The 18,502-nt window shown below is 39.7% G+C and overlaps 1 protein-coding gene across 8 annotated transcripts in view; it reads left to right on the top strand.

Moving 5' to 3' along the window:
* The window catches only part of TENM3 (teneurin transmembrane protein 3), a gene marked incomplete at its 5' end in the record, with an annotated part of 318,571 nt that overhangs the window by 222,597 nt on the left and 77,472 nt on the right, over positions 1-18,502 (top strand). For all 8 annotated transcript variants that reach the window (XM_084263689.1, XM_084263690.1, XM_084263686.1 and 5 more), the window contains 6 exons: positions 2,210-2,424; positions 9,010-9,220; positions 9,720-9,821; positions 10,609-10,803; positions 12,093-12,293; positions 15,216-15,401. In XM_084263689.1, the coding sequence (XP_084119815.1) occupies positions 2,210-2,424; positions 9,010-9,220; positions 9,720-9,821; positions 10,609-10,803; positions 12,093-12,293; positions 15,216-15,401 (1,110 nt within the window). The remainder of the gene's footprint in view (positions 1-2,209; positions 2,425-9,009; positions 9,221-9,719; positions 9,822-10,608; positions 10,804-12,092; positions 12,294-15,215; positions 15,402-18,502) is intronic.

The following is an 18,502-nucleotide window of genomic DNA, read 5'->3' as shown; positions in this document are numbered from 1 at the left end:
GGAATATCGTGAAAGGTTAAGTCAAAAGTTAGAAAAGCATTAGGCTCGTCCTGAAAAGTATAAAAGGGTTTCTCCAAGATAAGATATTTCACTGTCTGTTCTCAGCAGAACACTGATCAATATGATGATCCTGTAAGTGAGACATTTTCAGTGACTGCAACACCGTCGTGGCTCAGCTCTGATGATACAAGCCCCCACTCAAGGACTCTCAGTAGCGCTTCTGTTCCTGTTTAATTCAGCAGCAGTCTCTCTTCATCTTGGATGCACAAAAAGTGGCGAGGATCAATCTGTGACCTCACCTGGCATTTCAGATTTTAATCTAGTTTTTTAAAGTCTAAATGTTTGCAAAAAGGTTGTGTCAGTTTGTGCCATCAAATGATGAATAATGTAGAGTTTGAACATAAAAGACAGGGCAGCAACAGAGCATTGTCAGTTCTTCGGAACAGTTATATGCAAAAAAAAGTCAGCATCGCTTGAATGTGCTATCACATTCACGTGGGTTTGGTTTAGTTCAGTCTTTGTAATAGACTAGCTGCTGAAAAAAAGGAGTATAAACTGCTGGTAAAAACACAGCAGACTGTGAGATTCTAACTACAGTTCCATTTTTCTTAATGTTGCCTCGCTCAAGGCTCACCTTGATACGTCAGCTGCCTTGATGTGGCATTACTTCCTTACTCTGGAGTTGACATATTACTGAGCAAGTTCTTTGCATCTTAGTCTAGATTTGACAGCGCAGATTCCATTGAATTGAAGAAGGCTTTGGTGCTGGCACCAGCTTCCAAGACAGCCTACATCCAGCTGCATGGCGTGGAGTTAGTGCCCAAACATTAGGTCTGAGTCTTTGGCCGCAGACTTACCTAAACTATCTCAGATTCTAAAGCTGGATCAGTTTGTACAAACCACTTCTCTAGTGCGTCAGTCATAGTACTTTTTCCCAAAAATCAGGCAGGTAGAAAACACTACCACAACTGAAATAGTTTGCTGATGAGCTTCGACAAAGCTTTGTAATCTTTGGCAGATGTAGCATGTTCCAGTGCACCAATGAGCAGCATGGAGATCTCAGATCTATCACAGACCTGTGGTGTCCATACTGTACAGTCGTGTGAGGTCATCAGCTTGGGTGGGAACACTTTTACACCTTTCATTCATTTGATAATGCTTCCTCAGGATAGCATGGAGCCTTGTAGATTGGATGGTACCGTTCTGTACTTGAGCTGCAGTGGAGATTGTCTCTGTTGCCTGGAGGTACTCACTTGAAGGAAAAGGTTGATGGGGGTACCGGAGACTTACTTTCTTTTTTAATGCCACAACCAGTAATCCAGTTTTTCAGTGTTAGCATTTGACATCATGTGTCTTTTGCATGCTAGCATCTTCTTTGCTGCTTCTGGGCATTTCTAAGCCATCGTCACAGGCCTCTTAAGGCTAACTGATAGTTGCACAAAGGCTTAGTAGAGAAAAAATCATTAATGCCCTTCAGTTCTTGTTCCCAGTAATTGGCTTGCAGGATAAATACGTATTCATGATATAGAAAAAAAATTAAAGTACCAGACTTTGACATGCTGCTAGACATTTTATTCAAGAGATAATGTGGGCAAGGAGGTTATAACAAGCTTGAGGCTGAGGCTAGGGAGTGCAGAGGACGTAGGAGTTATGAGGAGATGAAGGCATAAGAACATAGGCACAATGGAACAAGAAATACTGCCTTTCTTTTTGGGGAATGCAAACACACACTAAAAAAAAAAGGGAAACCAGAGCTCCAGACGTGGTTAGTATCATATAAATGCTCTGACATTTAATATAGACAAGACTGTGTGTTAGGTCTCTTGGCTGTTTATGTTTATATATCTGTTATTCTTAAAATTGGTACGCTGCATTTCCCTTCACTTTTTTTTTTTCCAGTGTGAGACTTTCTGCTGGAAAACCTTCTTGAAATACTTGGGGAAAAGTGAATAGTGTAATGTAAACTTTAAAACTGTTTCTATAATGCTATTGCTTGGGAAAGTTACAATATTTTACCTTGGTAGGTATTTGTGGTACCTTTTCCTTTACATTTCCAAATCAGTGAATTCCTTGGGATCTTATAATCTCAAAGATTGTCAGGTAACATTTTGTCTGAGGTGATTCCAAATATTTGATGGTTTATTTGAAGGATGATTGAAAGCAAGAAAGGAATACTAATTTTTGATCTCATATTATTCTAACCTCTCAGGAAAAGTTGGGGGATTTGCACAAGAAAACAACACTATAGATTCTGGAGAACTTGATATAGGCCGAAGAGCGATACAAGAAGTTCCCCCAGGAATTTTTTGGAGATCACAACTCTTCATTGATCAGCCACAATTTCTAAAATTCAATATATCCCTTCAGAAAGATGCATTGATTGGAGTATATGGCCGGAAAGGCTTGCCACCTTCACACACTCAGGTGAGAACTGCTTGCATTAAAAGTAGGAAACACTATTGAAAATTGTGAGTTTGTCTCTTTTGTACCTTTTTCTTTCTTTCTCAGGATTACCTCCTTTTCCATTTTTTTACTTTTATTTTTACCTTTTCTACGTTTCTGATCTCACATCATTTCCAAAACATTTATTGTACTGTAAGTTACAGGATTTGAAATGTTAGGGGGAATTCTTACCAGTGAGCTGTTCTGAATGCCACAAGCGAAGATGATGCTTTAGATATGAAGTTGTTTCATGCAAAATTTATTGGCAATTTTTTCTTCTGTGATATATAGGAATTTATTTAAAAACGTCAGCAAAGTAATGCAGAATCTTATGCCCACACTGGTTAAAAGTGTTTGGCAAAGATTGCATTTCCCAAATTTCCAAGCAAAAAAAAACCCTTTTTTTTTTTCAAGGAAGTTTCTGTTTTTTCTACAAGCATATGCTACAGTATTTACAGCTTGGTGTCTCACTAAATGCATGAATACATAAAAGAGAAAATACATAATATGTGTTTATGAAGATAAAGTGAACCAGGAATTGTAAAAGTGTTGGTCTTTGCTAGATATTTTGGGTCTTGAAATTTTGTTCCTAAGTGTCCCAGAGGATTTATTGTCCTCCACCTCTAAGAAGGCTTCCAATGAGACTTTTTATTGCACGTGGTGATACATTTGCCTAGTAACAAAGAAACACTTCTTATCCATAGTTATAGAAATGTTAAAGTGTAAAAGAATGACAAGTCTTCTGGATTGGCAGGAGAAAGCAAGAAGAGTTGTCTGAGGTGGTATTTTAGAATCAATTGTATTCAGATTTTATTTTTAAGACTTAAGACTCTCCTAGTTTAGTTTTCTTGCAGCTCAGTATTTGTCCACGTGCTGGCTCTGAACCATTGTTTCACCTGAAAAGGGAGTTGAGCTCATCTTCTTCTGCCCCATTTAGAGAATTATACAATATCTTACCGATTGTTATTTTTTTAAAGTATATGGATTTGTCCTGGACACAACTCAAAGCATATCAGCCTAATGGTATAATTGGAATGAAGCTTGACAAAGTATGCCTGATACACAGCTGCAACAGCACATCCATAATTGCAACTTTTTTTTTAATTTCACATTTATTCTTCTTTGCATGCTACTGTGCTATTTAAATTTATTTTGTTTTTTCTTCAGGCATAACGTTTATAAGACCTAGAAAATAGAAATATTGCTAATTATGCCACCTATTTAGCAGTCTCAAACCACAGGGGAAGAATTAGGGTCAGCAAAGGAGTTTCAGGCAACTAAAATCACAGAGTGTTGCATTAGCTTTATTTTTAGTTTAGTTTCCATTAAACTACAATTTACTGAACACAGAAAGTACAGTTATGTTTATTTAAAAATTTGATCCTCATAAAAATTATTTAATGGATTTTCTTCAGACCTTCACATTTGAACACCCACCCTGAGGCTGACAACAAGCATGAGAAATTCTAGCTCAAAGAAAATTGATTCAGAAAGTTATCAGCCATTGGAAATAGGGGTTTGGAATACAAATGTCATCTCAGTGATAACAATAATCACAGGAGCTGGGGAATACATGTGTGGCAAGAATGAATAAAACTGAAGGAGCTGATCTGGACTGTGTAGTTATACGAGAAGTTTTGCAGGTAGATATGTGTGTGAAAAATTATCCTTCCTTATTATTCCTTATCCTGGCAGAAGATTGAAATAGGGGTGCCCTTTATCAAAACACTTGAGAAAAGGAAATAACTAAATCTGTTTCCCATTGTCTGCATAACACAGACTCCTTTACCAAGTTTTTATTCATGTTTAAGTATGATACAACACAAAGAATCATATGTGAATCCCACTAGTATATCTTCTGTAGTTTCTGTGACAATTTGGTTATACTGTTCCCAGGATATAGGTCAAGCTCTCTTGTCCTATTTTTGTCTGATATATAATTAGAGTATTTTTTTACAGACCATTTGAGTGACACTTGATACCTTGAAAATTAGGCTTTATTGTTTACTTACTAAATTAATTAGGCATTTTGTTTACTTACTAAAGCCCCTGTGAACTTTGAGGGCTGTTGAGGATTCCCAGGGGTGTGGGGTTATCAGAATGCTTATATGGCCTTGGACCCGGTGATGTCTGGCTTAGGTGACTGAGATAAACCATGTATGTAATCTCCTAAAAATGCAGTACTGGTGAGTAGATGGGTGGGTTTTGTTAGTTTATTGTTTTTTTTTTGACTGTGTTCCTCCACATGGCAGAAAAAAATTGGACTAGAATATTTCCCCACAGGTTAGGTCTTTCTGCCACAAAGTCCTAATCACAGGACTTTGAGGAAGACACAACATGTAATGGTAAAATATGCATTTCACCAAGGTAGCATATATAAGCAAAATAAGATATTTAGGCAAAAGAACATCTAATGAAACAGAACGTGAAGAGGTTTGCAAGTACAAATCTATTTGTTGTTTTCTGATTTCCCCTCACCCTTATGGCTTGTACTGACAAAAGTTCTTACTGCAAGCTAGGCCGAGCTGGCAGGGGCAGACTAAGAGCTAATTCTGGGGGTTGCTGCATGTCCTATTGGACAAGACAGCTCCACGTGTCATGAGAGCATATTAGAAAAACACATGAATAGCCATTAGCATCTGTATAGAGGTTGATATAGCAGCATGACAGATCTGTAGGGATTCTTCCTACAATACACTCTTGGCGTCCGGTGTTTTAAGGCTGAAGGACTTCCTGAGTCAAAGGTGCTGTCTTGGTAGTTTATAACCTTTGACAGATGCTTTTTTCCTGTGAGTTTCCCTGGTCGCCTTTGAACTTGCGGAAGCTTTTAGCATCAGCGACGTTTGCAGCAAGGAGTTTCACAGCTTAACACTGCATCTCACAGTATACTCCTCAGTGTGTTTTAGGAAGCCTTCTGGTAGTTTTTGTTTGACACCCTTTTGGTAGTGTTTTGGAAGAGACTGTGGAGAGTTTCACATTGATTTCTTCTCAGCGCCACCCTTGATTTGTAGATCTCTGGCATTCTTAATGAGGTGTATTTTTTCATCTATTTGGTCATTCATTGTATGAAAGCTGCTTCAGTGCTTTGATCATCCTTGTCCTTTCCTGAATGTTGTCCAGTTTTACTGTAGGTTTTTAGAGATGGTAAGACCAGAACAGTACAGAAGATAGCCAATGTTGAACTGTGATGGTTTCATACAATGCCTTAAATGATGTCTTTTGGGTTTGGGGTCTTTTTAATCACAGAAATGATGTTTCTGTAGATCTGTCTACGATAGCTCCAAGATCTCATCCCAGAATGATAAAAGTTGGCTCAGAGCCTGTCTCTGGATGTGTAAAGCTGGGGTTGTTTCATGAGGACTATGAAAAGTAGGATCTCACCCATATATATCACTTCTTGTCTGCGTCTCTTGAATGCTATGTGCCCTTATCTCCTAGTCACAGAGTGACAAGTGCTAATAACAAAATTTATGCAAATGAGCAACTGCTGCCTGTTTCTCAAACGTCAGTACTTGAATTTTCAGATCTCATGTTAAATAATAGAGAACTGATTACTACCTGCACTCTGCCAGTATTCGTGAAGTTTCCTTACCAGCCATCCCCCTCCGATTTCTTTGCTCGTGTGCCTGTGATAGCCTATATGTGTAGCCACACACCTCCATCTTCTTTAGCTCCTTCCTCACAGCGTCGGTGTTTCTATGGAATGTCTGCCTTCTCTCCATGTTGCTTCTAGGTTGTATTGCAAAACTTTCATATTACATGTGTCACCTTGGTCCCCACTTCTCTCCCAGCCCCTTTGCCTGTTTATCCACTTCTTTTTTGTATCTAGTTAAAACCAGACAGTGAGTAATAGGAAACTGGAGTCTGTCTCTCCATAGCTCTGCAACCTTTGATGCCAGTTATTCTACCACTGTAATGGTTATAATGAAAGCATAGAAATGAGCTTGGGAAAGACCTCAAAAAGTTTTTAGTTTACACCCTTGTCTGGGAACAGGTTTGACTGTATCTAAGCCATTCTTGTCAGTTGCTTAGCATTTCTTCATAAAATAATAACAGAATGTAACAAGTTTAACATTCCTCCTGTCCCATAACCCAGAATAACAGGGATACAGCACATAGGAAAGGGTTCACTATATTGTAATTAGGACAGAATTTTTGGTTGTGATTCTGTATTTTCTTCAAGTACTGAAATCAGTCTCAAGCAGAGCCACTGTGTGTGTCACAGACTGATCTGAGATGCATAGTTCTCTCTTTCTGGGGAATCATAAATAAATCAACCAGAAATAATTGACGGTGGCTGCCCATTCAAAACCCAATCAATGCGAGCCTGAAAGTCTTTGTGACACTTTCTAAAAATGTCAGTTCCATTGCAGCCACAAAATCAATATGTTTATTTAAAGAGACTTTAAGAATAAAAAAAAGGGACTCTGTTTTAAAGCAAAACTGAATGGAGTGGTAGGGCAAATCAGCACATTTAGACTCAATATAAAGGTCAATTTATTCTCATAGAAGGAAAACAAAATTTTTATGTTTTTTGCTCATGAAGATAATGGTTTTTCCAGTCTGTTTCTGTTACTGTGTCCTAAATATAAAAAAACCTCAGCCTTTAAAAGGGTTAAGATCAATCACTGTTTTTTGCTGGGGGACAGACTGAACAATAAATTCCTGTCTGTATGGCTTTTAAAATGTAGTTTAAAATGGTGTTCTGATAACGACATATTTCCTTATGACATTACAAATACAAAGTCATTAATTGTACCATTCTTGTCAGGCATTAGTATACTCTTCTTGGTCAATCTTGTAGTGTAACCACTTGTTCTTGTATCAGAGAAGCAGTTTTCATCTGAGATTGTTCTCCTACAAAAAATGATCTTCCACAGTATACAAATTACAAGGTCGCTCCTAACGTCCATAAAGGACCTGTTAGAACTCAGAACTCCCTGAGCTTCCTCTTTTCTAACAGATTGGTGAAAAATGCAACCTGAAATAAGTGTTCTTGAGTCAGGCAGGAGGAAAAAAAGAGCACAATTGTTTTTCTCTCTGTGACAAAATAAGATAAATATTTAATTCTCTGACAAATGAGAATGTGGAATGGTTTTGAATAATTGGTGCTCTCCTGAAACGATTGGATTCGTTTTCATGTGGTGCTGCATGTACATTCAGAGTGACAGCATACTGAGGTACCAGCTTCTGCTCATCCTAATCACGTTATGTTCTATTCTGCTGGTTCAGACATAGCTGGAAAAATGGTGATACCAGGTGTTGATAAGGGCATATTAACTCTGCATTTCCTTCACATCCCGAACAGTGGGAAGATAATTCTGATTACTGGGGAGGAACATTTGTACAGTAGCAGTGAATTTTGGCCTGCGATTTCAAGAAGAGAATATTAGTACTTAAGCCCTTGTTCCAGGACAAAGGCTATCATGTTTTCTTTTGTCCCAGGAGCAGTTTCTGAAGGTCACAAGTCAGGGTGTAAAACCACTAACTCTCTGGTCCCATAACAGATGTTATCCTAGCTCAGGTGAATCACCGGTTTCACATACTGGCCTTTACTTTAATAGGCCTTGGATGTAATTCCATTTGAGAGAGATCTCATACGTGTGAGAAGATTGAAGGTTTGTGTGTTACAGTTCACTTCATATAATAAACATCTGTCAAAGTGAAGCTGTGAACAGCTCGGCAGGAAAAGCAGACAGTCACTATGACAAGGAAAAATGCTCTTTAATTTTTCTACCTGTTTAATTTTGCTATATACGCGTTGATCTTTACATGGTAAATGTGCAGAAGATGTCTTTCAAGCCATAAGAGCAGACTTCCAGGTAGTAGAAATCAGTGCAGGGCCGGAGGCAGATTTAGCCCTCCAGGTACTGTTAAGGTTAGTCGAGATTAACATGTGTAAAGCCTGGTGTCATGTGTTTGCCTATGTGAGTTGAGATGCTGCTAGAGTTTTCTGACCCCACTGATCATAGAATCATTTAGGTTGGATGATGGTTGTTAACAAGGTTGTTAACAAAACAGCATGTGCTGTCCCCTGACCTGCGGTACCATATTTTTTGTGAGTTTGTAATTTCCAACAGTTGCGAAGTTTTATGCTTTCCGTCTCCTCTTTTGGGCTTCTGCAATAGGAGGACCTCTTGCTTTCCTTCCTTCAACATGTCCAAATGGGATTGAACAATTTAATACTGAAACTAAATGAAAAGCAGAGTAGATTATTGGTGTTGGATATTATTATTAACCTTTATACATATAACACACTTTGAAAGTTATCTCTCACCTGTAATTCAGGTGGCCGTCATGACTGCAGGTTCATTTCAACTTATCCTTTCTTCTCCCAATACATGTAATATGTTCATTGGCCACTTGTCACCAAAAAAGCTACTCTAGTAAGCCTGAAATCTTAGCAATGGGCAAAGAAGTAAGCAAGAGTTCACTTCAGCTCCTGCTTCCTTGCTCCAAATGGAAACTCATGGTCAGAATATGAGCATACTGTAGGATGTTGTAGGCATGGCAGTGCTGTGGGTCATCTCATGGCTTAATCAAGCTCATGTCTCTTCCTCCCTGCAGTATGACTTTGTGGAACTCCTGGATGGCAGCCGGCTGATTGCGAGGGAGCAACGCAACCTGCTGGAATCGGAGCGAGCGGGGAGGCAGGCAAGGTCTGTCAGTCTCCATGAAGCAGGTTTTATCCAGTATTTGGATTCTGGCATCTGGCACCTGGCCTTTTATAACGATGGGAAAAATGCGGAGCAGGTGTCTTTTAATACCATAATTATAGGTAAGCATAATCTTCAAAGCTCTTACCAAACGCTGGGCTCTGGTCAGGTTTTAGGAATACGTAGATAAGTTTTCATAGTTAAGCGATCTGACTATTATTCTCAGGTTTTTCATTCACATTGTTTCTTTTGCCGCTCAGAAAAAATTTAGAGTATCTATTTTAATTACTTGGTCTAAGGCATAAGGAGTATACCTTCTTGTAAAACAGCGCTTGAAAGGAGGACACCGTTTTGAAGTAGTTTTTAAATGGCACAGGGCTGCATTTTAAGTATGGAGCTCACATGGTTTTACCATTATAATTTGAGCCTTTTTGTTGGAATGTGGAATCCTAAGGTACTAGAGGCATTCGCAATAGAAAATCACAGCTATTCGTGCTCCTGAAACAAACCAAATGTAAACACTTCTCTTGGAGCAAGAGCACACTGTCAGTTAGTAGTCGTTCAAATGATAGGTACTTCGTATGGTGGGCGTCTGAATTATCCTGCTTTTTTTCTCTTTAGAGTCTGTGGTGGAATGCCCCCGAAATTGTCATGGTAACGGCGAATGTGTTTCTGGATCCTGCCATTGCTTTCCTGGGTTTCTGGGCCCCGATTGTTCAAGAGGTAAATCAACCCGAATCACAGAATCATAGGGGTTGGAAGGGACCTCGAGAGATCATCGGGCCCAACCCCCCTGCCAAAGCAGCTCCCTAGCTCATATTGCACAGATAGGCGTCCAGACGGGTCTTGAATATCTCCAGAGAAGGAGACTCCACCACCTCCCTGGGCAGCCTGTCCCAGGGCTCTGTCGCCCTCACTGTGAAAAAGTTCTTCCGCATGTTCGTGCGGAACTTCCTGTGCTCCAACTTGCAGCCATTGCCCCTTGTCCTGTCCCCACAGAGCACTGAAAAGGGGCTGGCCATTTCCCCCTGCATCCCATACTTAAGATATTTGTAAACATTAATAAGGTCCCCCCTTAGCCTTCTTTTCTCAAGGCTGAACTGTCCCAGCTCACTCAGCCTTTCCTCATAAGCAAGATACTCCAGGCCCTTAATCATCTTTGTAGCCCTTCTCTGGACTCTCTCCAGGAGATCCCTGTCTTTTTTATACCGGGGAGCCCAGAACTGGACACAATACTCCAAGTGGGGCCTGACCAGGGCAGAGTAGAGGGGGAGGATCACCTCCTTTGACCTGCTGGCTACACTCCTCCTGATGCACCCCAGGATCCCATTGGCTCTCTTAGCCACCAAGGCACACTGCTGACTCAGAATGCTTTTCTCAAGTCAGTTTAAACAAGCACAAATACAAATACATCGGGAAAGCAACTGGCATGTGACTTGCTTCTTAGATGTTCTTTTTCCAGCTTGGTGAAGAAGCTGCTGTTAATTTTGTGCCATGCTTTATTTCACAGCAGCCTGCCCGGTGCTTTGCAGTGGCAATGGGCAGTACTCCAAAGGACGCTGCCTGTGTTACAGCGGCTGGAAGGGCACCGAGTGTGATGTGCCTACAACTCAGTGCATCGATCCCCAGTGTGGGGGCCGGGGCATTTGCATTATGGGCTCCTGTGCCTGCAACTCTGGATACAAAGGAGAAAACTGTGAAGAAGGTAAAGGAGTAAACACTGCCTGCCACTGTTGTTGGTCAGGTTTCCATCTGGCGCATCCAGCTCTATTGATTTTCCTAGATGTAGATCATATGCACTGGCGGTGTTTCTTCACAAGTCATTTTAGAATACTAAAAATCAAGTTTGGGAATCACTAGTATAACTGAATTCTACAGAATAATTGCATTTTATTTATATTCAAGTAATCAAGGGGAAAATTCTTAATAACGTGTAATATCTTTTTGCTTTTCAGTATATTTTTATTTTTTCTGGCTGAGGTCAGCTAAGAAGTAAGCACACAAAAAATAGATGTTGGAATTCAGAAAGACTTATTGAATTTTCACAGTATAGAATAAATCATTAATGTATCGCATTTGTTAGTGATCTTTTCCACCAACCACATTGTGAAAGTGCTGATTCGGATGCATCAGAGTGAAAAATGATGCATCATTTTTGTATTCCAGAGATGTGCATAATAATATTCATTCTGGTGTGCTGCAAAATGCAGTTCATTTTCCTTTCTACTTTTTTTAGGGAGTAAGAAGTGCCATTTTCTTCCTCAATCAAATTGATTTTATTGATCTCCACGTACAAAGTAATGCAATTAAGTCTCTGGAATTAAATTTTCAGACCATTGACCCTACAAGTGTAACATTTTATTGAGTCAAATTGCTAAATTAAATCTCGTCATCTAAAGCACATTAAAGTGAATTAAGACGGATAGACAGTATGCAACTCATTTATTTCTGAAACAAGTTGAGGGTCCTGTACAGCTGTCAAAACTCTAGCAGTGGATCAGGTCAGTTGATAACTGAGGGCTGCAGGGAATCCAACACTAGTTACACTGTGATTAGACAGAACAGAGATCAGTTGCCTGAGACCCAAAGCAAATCTTGTAATTCAGAAAAAATTAGCAGACCTTGAAAGGTTCTCTGTTAACTCGGTGGTAGCCTTGATGTCAGTTGTATGCACGCACCAATTCCACAGTATCAGAAAGGGATGTGGAAGCAAAGTATTTTTACAAAGAGAACTGCTGCTATAAATTACTGACAATGGAGGCTGGCACCAAGGTACCTCGGTGCGCTCTGTCTTTTCCTCACTCGTTGCAGTGAAACAAAGATGAATTTCTCAGCTTCAACCTACTAATGTTTACTGTTAAGATGAGTGCAAAGCTACCTGTTTTGCAGGGTCTTGAAATGTGGATTAAGCCCAAAGGTGCTGTGAGCAGCCAGGGGTTGATCACTGTTGTTAGGAATGACACGTTTAAGCTGACCTTTCTCATCTTCCCACAGCAAATTGCTTGGACCCAACCTGCTCCAGCCATGGTGTATGCATCCATGGCGAGTGCCACTGCAACCCAGGCTGGGGTGGCAACAACTGTGAAATCCTGAAGACAATGTGCCCTGACCAGTGCTCTGGCCACGGCACATACCTTCAAGAGAGTGGTACCTGCACCTGTGACCCCAGCTGGACAGGCCCGGATTGCTCCAATGGTAAGGGTTAAACGCACTCCCATGGTGTAAAATTACATTAGCAGGGTTTTAATGACATTATTGTGTTAGGGCTTGACCTGCTGAGATGAGGGGAGGTCTCTGAGTTGACTTCAGCATGATCTATGAATCGATTCAAAGGTTCCAAGTAAGTGATGAATTTGAAGCATTTGAATATCAATGTACTTCTTATCATCTTTTACCTGCCTTCATCTGGTAACTTCAGTACTTCCCGTACAAGTACGTAAAGTTCTTTGTACAATCTGTGGATCTAAGTATCGTCTTAACCTAATACACTTAAAACAACTATAGTTAAACTAGACACAGTCACATGTTTAAAATCTTTCTGTCCAAATAGATATATTTTTTGTGAAAAACACAGCATTCCTGTTTGAAGGCAGAGGGAATGCAAGAATGAATCCTAAACAGCTTTCAAGGAAGCGTGCAGACTGCCAAGGTGGAAGGAGTTGGTAGGAGTGAAGAAGCAGAGGGATTTCTTGAAGTTTGAAACTGAGCTTATTAAAACCATAGTCTGAACTTAGAAACAAAAGGAGGAAAGGACTGGGGCTACTATCAGAGAGAGCAGATTCTACATATTTATAAAGTATGACAACAGCCTTTTGATAAATACGAGTTTTTGGAATATCATTTGGTAGCCATATATCAAAAAAGAAATCACGTCTAACTGTGAGACATATATTTGCCTAAAACAGTTCAGCTAACAACTCAGATGATTTTGTTAATGAAAACTGAACACATGGGCTAGCTGGGTTTATGCCAACTTATGAATAAATATAACCTTTTCATGAGGAACCATCTTTTTATAACGAATGTACTTCCTGATCAGGATCTATGATACTCCATAATTGTTTATGCATACAAGAGAGATAGGACAGGGTTCCAAACATTCAAGAAAAAGTGTCAGATAAAAGAAAATTTTGTCTTCAAGAAAAAACAAACCTCTTCTCTGAACATTTCTAGCAGTACAAATGGCTATTTGTGAGAGACCCTTTCTAGTTCTCAGGTAAAATGTGGATCCACTATTTCTTGACACAGTGTCTGCTATGCTATTTTTGATGATTCAGTTATGCTCCATCTTTTAGTTACGTTTCAGGGCATGATTGGTCATTAAAGTAATACAAAATATTTCTGATCTCAAATATTTTTAAAAGTGTCAAACTCACAAAAGAGCTTGGTAAAAATACACACAGACTATTCGGTAAAGTCATGCAAAATGACCTTCAGACTTCTACACTAAAAAAGTAAATCTTTTTGTTAAGCTGATAGAAGAAAAAAGAATGAGTTATTTCCATCAGAGAGGTTTATAGGTTTGAAATCAGCAGAGCTTTCCTCTATCTTCATCAGCAGTTTGTCCGTTAATTAGCCCTTCAATTCCACTTCAATTAAATTAACTCTAATTAATAAGTTCATTACAAAGATTGACGCACCTTGCTCAAAGCTAGTGTGCTAAAAGCTGATAAACACCTTCACCCTAATGAAAAATTGATTAGATTGAAGAAAAATAAACCTTTCTTTCTTGGAGCTACGTTGACGTTTTGTGACTCTAAAGTTAATCAAACCATCTTGCATCTCTTAATCAAAAATTTAATTCAAAGTAGATGTAAAGAGCTGTACAGGAAAAAAAAAGAAAGGGGGAAATTACAGCTGTCTTTCTCCATAAAGGTTTTGGCTGTTTCTTCTGGGAAATATCGCAGCTCCTTGGTACTGTTTTTAATGTTTCACAGCACTTTGAGACAGAGGGTTATAGTCTATGGGGGAAGAAAAGCACTGTTGAATGGGAAACTGCAAACCTTTCTTGTGCTGAGTGATGCTTTTTTTCTTTCCTGTTGCAAATAATTTTAGTCTTTTATTACCAAACTGTTGTCTTTCACAGGAAAACAAAAACTAAATTCAGTATTTCTATGAACCAGTACGTGGTTACAGTCAGCTGTATGCCAAGGAACTAAAGAAGTCCCTCGGGCTGTATCGTATCTCCTCTTGTTTTTCTGTTGTCTGCTTAGCAGCAGTAAAGTTTGCTGGATTCTGACTGAATGAACCAAAACTGTAAATGCAAAATCTGGCAGTCTAAATTACCATCTTGTATTAGCTGAGACTTAACATGCGTTGTTTGGCCTCTGACTACCTTTGGCTGTTAACGTATTTTTCAATTATTCTATCAGTTACAAGATCCTGTTACTATATGTAAATGACAAGTTAAATTGCTGTATGTTGATTTATTTTTTTTAACAATCTATTATTTAAACCAGACTGTTCATAGCTGTCACTGATACAAATTTATGGAAAGTAAAAGAGAATCATCTTTTATATTTAACAGATGTGTCAGTATGTCAGCATAGTACTAATTTTTCTCACTAAGGCTGATTCTTTATAATGAAAAAATGGTGTCAGAAATGGCACAATTTTACTTTGAAAGAAAACAGGGACCAGGGTTAGGGAGGGGAAACCTTGTTAAAATGAACTTTCAATAATACTAGTTTTTCACTCACAACACACAGTGACCTAGGTATAGGGTACGTTTAGTCTCCGGGATCGCACTATAAGTTCCAACAAGTCAAAGTGCCGTGTAGTCTAAGTTCCAAAAGGTTACTCGTACGACATATGTGATCGTGAAAAATACACCTGAAAATTGCACATAGCTAACAGAATAGCAATGGACACCTAAGCACCGCTAGGTATGCTGGCTAACTAAGCAAGCATTACCCCAGAGATAAACATGTACTCCGTGTTCTGTTGGGCCCTACCTGAAAATGCTTTTGACAGTAAATTCCTTTGATGTAATCTGCAAAGATTTTGCCTTTCTTCGCATGTTGAATTAAAATGCAGCAGTGCTAATTAATGCATACCCTCTCTCTTCCGTCTGCACTCTCTGCCTCCTTTTCTCCTCCTCTCTCCTCTCCAATGCAGAAATCTGTTCAGTGGACTGCGGCACCCATGGTGTGTGCATGGGTGGCACGTGTCGCTGCGAGGAAGGCTGGACGGGCGCAGCCTGCAACCAGAGAGCCTGCCATCCCCGCTGCGCAGAGCATGGCACCTGTAAAGACGGGAAGTGTGAATGCAGCCAGGGGTGGAACGGAGAGCACTGTACCATTGGTAGGCTGGCTATGCTTTACCCTGTCTTTGCTGCAGCATTCAAACAGCTGGCGCTGCTGGCCGCACCTGGATAGAAGTGAATTACTTTGAAGCTTACTGCTTCAAACAGAATATTTGCACGTGTCAGTCAGTGTAAAGGAGTTGATATTTTAAGAAAGGTTATATAATGGCTCATCAGTTCTTCATACCTAGTTTGCTGTGAAAAGGAGGTGGAAGAATTTCCTTTTCAATCTTTTCCCTTTACCTGCCTTTTGCTGAGGGGGAGGATACTTTTATGTTGAACTGTAAATATATTATTTGATTTATGCTTTTCTATTTTTATGTGATAGCTTTATACCTTTCGGAAATGAAGCTCCAATTCTTTCTTTTTTTTTCTCCTATGGAGAAGAACCTCTAAAACGCATCTTACACAAAATGCCACTTCCGCCTTGTAATGAATGTCATCTAGCTGCCCAAAATTATCTTCTTGTCAGCATAATGCTTTATTTTAGAATTATATCAAATTTCCTACGTGTAAATAATGTAACAGCAGTTTAATACAGTTGATTGAGAAGAAGCCATCCTCATTACAGCTTGTATGTTTCTGTAATCAAGTTACCTCTAGCACCTGGAAACCTTTGGAAATCACTGTGCCTTTATTGATGGAGCTTTTCTTACTCGGTTATTTACAGTCCATATGTCCCATATACAGCATGATATCCCTTGCCACTGCACAGGGCTTGATGGTGAGCTAGCATGAGAAATTATGCATGAAATTGCTCAGAAAAGGTGGAGGAGGAGTTGCCAAAAGGTTTATCGCATTTATATTGATTTTATATAGCTGTAGTGCTAAGAAATTCCCTACCACACTAACCTCCCTGTGTGCAAGACACTGCAGGTCTGTAACAGAGGAGGAGGGTCCTGTCCAAATGATTTTTGTCTTCAGCATAACCACACAGAGAAACCATTGCATGGCAGCAGGTAGGAAGCACAGACAAAGGAACTGGCAGTGGTCTGACAGAAGTGATTGACAAGCTTGTGCGTAGTTGTGTGGGGAGCCTTGCATAAAGCTCAGCAAAGGCTCACAGGAGTAACACCATGGCTTTGCAGCTATTTATGGCGCACATCTCCCACATGTGAGAACCATCATGGCTAAGCACTTAGAGATGGATGGATTGATTAGACAATGAAAGAGGTCAGACAGGCAGGAGTAACATTGAGTGATGGGGGAAGTCACAGATAATCTAAATAGTAAAAAACCCCACCATAATCCAGTAACTAAATAAACCCCAAAATTTTAAGTTTGGAGAGATGGAGGAGAAACAGTTGAAAGAAGTGATGTAGCCAATGCAGCAGGATAGGGCATAAGTCTCATAGCAGCAGAGCTGATGGAGGTGAGTGTAGCATAATAGGCTTTTGCCACAAGCTAAAAAGAGTCTGGAGAGCTTTAACTTTCATGGAGGTTGTGGAAGGGCTGTAACTCCAAATGTGGTAGCACAGCTAAGCCATCACTGGGACATGAATATCTGGAAAACTTTAGAACCCAAACTGCGTTCCCAGGTAGCTTATAACCCTGATTGAGAGGTGGAGTGGTGCTGCTGTGCTTGGTGGTCATCAGAAGCAGTGGTGTGAGCTGTGAGGGCCTGTTGCAGCTGTACCAACTGGTACCCACATCATTGCGTCAGGAAGATGATGCAAGTTTTTATTTTATAGAAGGGAGTCAGGTGTGAAGTGGTCAGATTGATTTGTGACTTATTTTTTAGAGAAATCACAATCGATTCTTTTTTGTTTACTAATGAGATTGCTCAGACGTTTGAGGGAGAGGGAACCGAAGTGCAACTGCAGAATCCCAGAGAGAATCAGTAGCCTTAACATTTTTGAGGAGCTTCCAGAAAACATGCTGACAACGAGGGTAGCGAGGTAGGGAGAGAACTGCTTTCAGAACAATAAAATAAAGTAAATCTTTAGAAGCCTTTCCCTTGACCGCTTTAACTTGCCAACGAGCAATTACTCAGCAGATCGCGCTGCTGTTGGTCTCACTGACCTTGGCAGCATTTCAAGGGTTGTAGTTATACACGGATGAACTGCTCTTGAACAATTTTTCCAACATATTAAGCACAAGCAAGTTTTTCCTCAGCACTGGGTGAGCAGGTCTGTCTTCCCACCTGTTTATTTTTTAAATGGGTGTTTACTTTGCGGCTGCTGCTGTAAGGATAGTTTGATTTGTTTATATTGCCCTTACAGCCTCCAAGACAAGTAATGAGGCACAAGCTCTAGCCTGCTGTTGTATTTATTTTTCTTAGAGCAGTTTCCTTCAGGAGTCCAGTGTTACAGAGAAACCAGGTCATTTTATTGCTCATTTCCAAAGTATTTCCACTTAGTGGAGTAAAAATTGCTGCCTCCTCAGCTTGGCATAAAAAGAGTCAAATTGCCTTTCTCTCACCTGCCCTAAAGTAAGTAGTAGCTCTTTCTGAGCAATACATTTCAAACACATAAGGGGCATTGCAATGTTTCTCCATGCAAACCATTTTTTTACGCTACTAGCAACTCTCAACTTGGTAGGAGCATATTTACATAATCTGTGTTATGCGTATGAAAGACTCCCACTCTCCCTTTCTATCTCCTTTTTCTAATAGTCATTAACCATTTAGCTGCAGTAATGTGAAGTATTTTAGAAATGCAGATACATTTGTTTGCAGCTATTAGCTGGAAGTCATATGAAGTGCAACAGCCTAAATTCACAACCTCTTTGGGAAAGGAATATTTCTAAGAAGTTGTAAATTTTAAGGGCGATGCACTTTATTAACTTTTTGGGAAAGGAATAGCCCAACAGATCTTTGGCTGGATGCACAAAATGGGGTAGATCTGTATGCATTAATCACAGAGGCACTAACAGGAATGTGTACTGAGTCATCTAAACCCATAACTCATTTGATCAAAGACATCATGGTATTTTTGTGAGGCATGAATGCCGTTTAAAATTGTAAGAATGTTTTGCTCCTCAAGTAATGATTTTTATGCATTACTAAATGCTGACTGTCTGTCCAGTCTCATTTGCAGTTAGCCCACTGTTTGTATTACTGGTTGTCATGTATTAAAGGGGTTGTTAAGAAGGGAAAAAC

This window comes from Gallinula chloropus (assembly GCF_964237585.1).
Source record: "Gallinula chloropus genome assembly, chromosome: 4".
Taxonomy (NCBI): Eukaryota; Metazoa; Chordata; class Aves; order Gruiformes; family Rallidae; genus Gallinula; species Gallinula chloropus.
This window is presented reverse-complemented; position numbering and strand designations above follow the sequence as displayed.